This window comes from Brachyistius frenatus, unplaced genomic scaffold (genome assembly GCF_029030835.1).
Source record: "Brachyistius frenatus isolate BFR_SWC_R1_liver_20210118 unplaced genomic scaffold, ASM2903083v1 Contig_18, whole genome shotgun sequence".
In the NCBI taxonomy this organism is placed as follows: Eukaryota; Metazoa; Chordata; class Actinopteri; family Embiotocidae; genus Brachyistius; species Brachyistius frenatus.
In genome coordinates this window covers 4,385,170-4,391,368 of record NW_027210617.1, presented here as the reverse complement: position 1 = coordinate 4,391,368, position 6,199 = coordinate 4,385,170, and the positions used below count along the sequence as shown (strand labels likewise).

Sequence of the window (6,199 nt, the reverse complement as noted above, 5' to 3'; positions counted from 1 at the left end):
AATACACTATGAAATCAAATTGTATATTTTATCCTCTTCACCCCTATCTTAATATTTTACAATTAAACTGCAGCCTATAAAATAACTTGCGCAGGTATGTTTACTTTCTTTGGAGATTACCGCATGTCAACCAAGTAAATGATTACAATGGTTTAGTGCTGATCTGGGAGCTTTTTTAAACTTATGAGAGCATTATCTGCCCCCATGTTGACATTTGGCTCATATAACCTCAAGTTCACACAGGAACATGATTTACTGTGATTGAAATAGTTGGAAAAAATTATGTATCAGATCTATATCGCTCTGTAAATTAGAGACCATGTGGCTTCTCATCTTGTTGACCTAATTAGCATCCAAGGAGATTTAAACCTGAACCGATCACGGTCATAGCCACCGAGTAAAACATCACCTTCCACCCCAGCTTCACTAATTCAATTCAAACCTTGACTCAATATATCCACAGGTCTTTTATCCTATTGGAAAGGGGGCATGCAAAGCACAAATGTAAAACTCTCTGCATGCTGCCTCTTCTTAAAGCAGTCAAAACAGGTCACTGCGAAAAGAAGAGGTGATAATCAACCCTAAATATACCCCCCATTAGCTTCCTGTCCACCAGATCTGCTTACATAGTAAAGATGACATTAGACAGACGATGATTCCAGCACAACATGTGACAGAGGCACCATAGGCATCAGAACTTCACACCTAATGCTCGAGGTTCATAAATGCTTATCTCAGCAAAGCCTTTTAGTCAACACTTGTATAAAGTAAAACCTGATCTGAGTGGAGCCTGCATAGCTGCCCTAAAGGTTAATAGTGTTGTTTTCAAAAATGCTACAGTTCAAAAAGAGTGAATATATGTACATAAAATCCTCCAGACCCAGTGAACAAGAGCCACCTCAGTTATGTTGACATTAGCAAATCAGCTGCAACAGCCGGGCAATAAAAAGTCTATCAGTCTTTGCTGCTACTAATTATAGAACGGCATCATATACACACTTCATACTGAGTGTTCTGTCTGCCATCTTGAAATGTAAAGGCAGAGTAACCTTCTTAAATAACAGGCACTGATTTGGTTTCCCATAGCTATCACGCCCATGAGAAGATGGCGTGTTTATGGTTAAGGGGAATGCACAAGAGCGCGCGCGCGCGCACGCACACGCACACGCACACACACACACACACACACACACACACACACACACACACACACACACACACTGTCCTCAGTGTAATCAGTCATTACTATCTGCCACCTGAACACCATGCTCTGCAGGATACATCTACTGACTGACAGCTGGAGTCACCCTGACTGATGAGCTCCAAATCAGTGTGAAGAGCCCCAACATTGATGAAAGCGGCTCTCTCGCCCGCATGGCAGCAACTGATGGCTCTGATCCAGACCAAGTTTTATTACAACTCTGTGGTGTACCTGAAATACAAAAAAAACTAATACCCATGAAGTTCATCCAAAATGTGCTGCATTAAAACAGAAGCTCTAGAGACACACCCATTTATTTTCTTTTGTTTCCAAAAGTCATTTAGTCTCCGGATGATAAAACTGACTTTTAACACTGTATATAAATGTGTTGAGCACAAACAGCTGTAATTATCTAATCTATGTTTATTACCCGATAAACTTAAAGAACTTTTGTCATATTAAACAAGAGATCTGAAGTTGTAATTGTTAATTAACTCAATAAAAAGTTGCCTCAATGGGATTTAAAGCATCAATGAGATTGAGCTCTGCTGATACTTTGTTTTCAAATGGTTTAGATTTTTTCTGGTCTGAACCCGAGTCAGACTTCTGTGGTAGTCTTTCGTCAGAGCAAAGGCAAAGAGGAAATAATCAGCGTTTTCTGCTCACAAGGCAGAGCCACACCCTTTCTCACCCCATCTTTCTCTAACTACAGAGGCCCACATCTGGAGTGACATCATTAGGAAAACAGTGCTGCAGACAAAGTGATCCTCGGATCTGATTTATATCATGATACTGTTGGCTCACAGCACCACTGGATTTGTATCAGAAGAGGAATTTTGAATTTAAATTTCAACCTCACCAACACATGATGGAATTTCCAAAATATGAATATAGGATATACTCAGAAAGTGGCACATATGTAGAGGGATAGTGGAAATACTTGAAAGCTTAAGGCAGGGTTTATCAATAAAAACGGCATCTGACCAAATGCCCGAACAACACTTGTTGTCGTGCCAGCACCTGACATCCAACCACGCATAGAGAGCAAGAGCTTGACATTGGCCACAGCAACAAAAGCATTGTCAGTGCGGACCCCTGAGGAGATCAATTTGCTCTCCTCTGGTTCCAGGCCTTTCAGCAGGGTTGAATAGAGGACAAAGGGCCGGTCGCAGCAGCAGGAGGCTCGGCAATGTTTCTCTAATAGGGTGTAAAGACAAACAAATCACTGGTATGAGACGTGGACTTGTTATTGTGATGAGCCTGTGATTTACACCTGGATCATTCACACTGATAAGGGATAATTAGTTTGGCATTTCTGTGATCAGTAATGGTTTATAAAGACAGTGTGCCTGTCTGTGAATGAGTGCATGAGTACAGGAAAGTGTTGAGGTTCTCTTGTGTTTACGTGCGCTCCAGAAAAATAAAGCAGTACTGTGGTCTTGGAAAGGATTAACTATTGATAAATGTTTTTTCTTCAAGTAAGTAAAAAGGAAAAATGTGTCACTATGTAATAACCACTTTAAACCTACTTAAAAGGAACAAGGGTTTAAGCAGCTGATTCATTTAACAAGTATTTCAGCTCTAAAGATGATCAAATTATGAAAAATTAAAAAAAGAATCGAATATATCTGTAAGCCCTTTTTGTAGTCATCATTTTTATGTTGTACTTTTGAAGCAGACATACAAACTATAACTCTTAACCCATGACAAATGCATTTTTGAAACAATTCCTTAGTGAGCAAAAATTCTTTAAAAACTTTTAAATGGCATACCATTTAGTATGCTGACAGAGCTATAACTATTTGCACCTGAGAAAGTGGTGACTAACCTGAAACCTGTTGATACACAGCATCCATCAACACTTGCCTGGTTCCTGTACCGAAGAAGACGACTCCATCCGGCCTCAACGACTACCGACCGGTTACCCTCACATCTCATGTGATGAAGGTGCTGGAGAGGCTGGTCTTGGCCCACCTCAGGCCGCTGGTGAAATCTTCTCTGGACCCGCTGCAATTTGCATACCAGCCTCATGTGGGAGTGAACGACACCCTCATCTATCTGCTGCAACGAGCTCAGTCTCACCTGGATGGAACCGGTGACTCTGTGAGAATCACTTTCTTTGATTTCTCCAGTGCATTTAACACCATCCAACCACTGCTGCTGAGTGAGAAGCTGCGGGTGGTGGGGGTGAACACATCCACCGTCTCCTAGATCACTGACTACTTGACAGGCAGACCACAGTTTGTCTGTCTGGGCGGTGTGCTGTCTGATGAGGTGATCAGTGGTACTGGAGCTCCTCAGGGAACTGTTCTGTCTCCCTTCCTGTTCACCTTATACACCACTGACTTCCAGTACAACTCAGAGTCCTGCCATCTGCAGAAGTTCTCTGATGACTCTGCAGTGGTCGGGTGTATAAGGGATGGACGGGAGGATGAGTACAGGGGAGTAGTGGAGGACTTTGTGGGGTGGGCGGGAAGAAATCACCTGCTCCTGAACGTGGCCAAGACCAGAGAGATGGTGGTCGACTTCAGGAGGAAGACGACGGCTCCACAACCGCTGAGAGTTCTGGGAGAGGAGGTGGACATGGTGGAGGAGTACAAGTACCTGGGTGTCTCCATTACAACAGACTGAACTGGAAGACCAACATCTACGCTGTCTACAAGAAGGGGATGAGTCGACTCTTTTTCTTGAGGAAACTCCGATCCTTCAATGTGTGCAGCAAGATGTTGGAGATGTTCTACCAGTCTGTTGTGGCCAGTGCATTGTACTTCGCTGGGGTCCGCTGGGGGAGCAGCATTGGAGCCGGTGACACCAACAAACTGGTTAAGAAGGCCGGCTCCATCATTGGCTGCAAACTGGACAGCCTGGAAAAGGTGGTGGAGAGGAGGACGCTGAACAAACTATTATCCATATTGGATAATCCTGACCACCCTCTCCACCACCTGCTGCAGGGACAGCGGAGCACTTTCTCTAAAAGGTTCCTCCAGCTCCGCTGTCACAAGGACAGATACAGGAGATCATTCCTGCCCACTGCAATAAGACTGTACAATAACTCACCTCTGGCAAAATCCATCACACAACAATAACACTGTTATCTGTGTTTCTTGTTTGTTTAAATATAATATATATATATATATATATATATACTGTACTGTATATACTGTGCATTTTTATATTTAATATTTTTACTGTTATTTTATTGCTTTCCTGTATCTATAAATGCTGCTGTAGCAAAAAAAAAAAAAATCCCCTTGGGGATTAATAAAGTAACTACCTACCCACCTACCTACCTACCTACCTACCTGGTAAAAAAAAAAAAAAAAAGCTGTGAAAGAGAAACTCCCCTGGATGCATTAATCTGCCTGTGAGCCTAAATTTCCTAATTAGCAGCGACGAAATGAACAAAAACAAGCAAAGATGTTGGTATTTGGACATAGGACATGTGCACGTATTTTTTTTCTTTTTAGATTAGCAAATCATTGTTTATAATCTACCACTATATGTCTCCAAAGTCGAGATTTCACCGCCCAAATTACCTGCAAACTGCAGCTGTAACGCCGCGGACCTGAACACGGGCACAATATCCTGGCATTTAACTGTTAGGGCAACGAAAAAAAAAGTGAGTAAAGAGTGGGTGTTTAAAGACATACCGGGGAAAGCGTGCAGTTCACGAGGAGGAGGAAAAGAAATGAAATTCACAGAATGGGTTAATTTTGAGTCATACCAGCCCCGAGAAGTAGAAAAATGAGAAAAAAAAAAAAAATTCCTCCGCCGCGGCGACACAGAAAACAACAACTTTTAACTTTTACTCCTTTTTTTTTTGGTATAAAAACCATTACTCGAGTAATAATAATTTAATAAAGAAGCAATAAACACACCTAATCTACATACAAGCCTTTCTTTAAGTTTTGACCATCTTTTTAACCTGACAATAGATCCTCATTGACTCCAGCGGAAGGATATGTGTTTTTGTTTCTTCGCTCTCGGTGACTTCAGTGACGGGGGAGCGCGGAGAGGTGGACGTTTTTTTTTCCAGCGCCGTGTGTGACTACTAGAAGTACATTTATGTGGCGTTTTTATTTGTTCTATCGGAACGACTCGTGGACCACATGTAAACATTTAGTTCAAATGCTTTAATTTGGCACCACAGCTGCTTTTTTTTTTTTTTTTTTTTTAGCCCTCTAGATTTTGCGCGAGCCATCTCCCAACGAGACTTTTTGAGAACGAACCGTCCGGGGGAGGCAGCTCAACTTTGGGCTGGCGACCTTATGTGGATTTTACAGAAAATATGGAGCACGTACCCGGTTTCTCCGCGGGCAAATCACTAGTCTTGGTGTTCTGCTTCATCCAGCTCTCTCTGGGTAAGTTTTCCTTGACGGCAGCGTCGTTTTAATCTGATCACTCATAACTTGGACGTTTTTTGTTGCATCTGCGCGACCCGGGGCAGACTTAGCATCTCCTCAACACACCCGCTTGTGTCTGCCGAGCTAGTTAGATAAAGGTCACGTAACATTATCCTTACTTTTCTTTTTCTTTTTTAACTACCGTATCCTTAAAGCCTTTTGACTGTGTATTCGTGACGATTTTAAGAGTCTTAATTGCTCCGCGAGTCCACTGAATGCGAGTCTTGCCATCGCCCCTGTCTGCGCCTAATTCAGATGGTTTACGGTCTGATTAATGGCGATACCGCGGGCCTACTGCTGAGCCGAGTCGCACCGCTGCCCAGATGTTGAGCAGCGAAAGCTCGAGAAAGAATTCAAAATGGACACTTAACCTTATTTTAGACTGCCCTGCTGAATTAAGAGAGCTGTCACTGACGAGGGAGTAAATACGTTTGGATTATCGGGAGAAAATATCCACCGATATACCTGTAGTTCAAAGTTTTCTGAGCTTCCATCCCCCTTTCAAGAGCCTAACACTGTTCAAGGTTGTCTTGTTGTACGTCAAAATATACTTGTACTGGATGATGGAGGCCCTGCCAGACCGGCAGACGATGCA

General features: G+C 42.6%; 1 protein-coding gene across 1 annotated transcript in view; it reads left to right on the top strand.

Annotated features, from left to right (window-relative positions):
* The first annotated feature begins 5,164 nt into the window (after nucleotides 1-5,164).
* notch2 (notch receptor 2) overlaps nucleotides 5,165-6,199 on the top strand; it is a 41,319-nt gene continuing 40,284 nt past the window's right edge. The window contains 1 exon segment of the mRNA XM_069694995.1: nucleotides 5,165-5,562. Within this exon segment, the coding sequence (XP_069551096.1) occupies nucleotides 5,490-5,562 (73 nt within the window). The 5' untranslated portion in view covers nucleotides 5,165-5,489.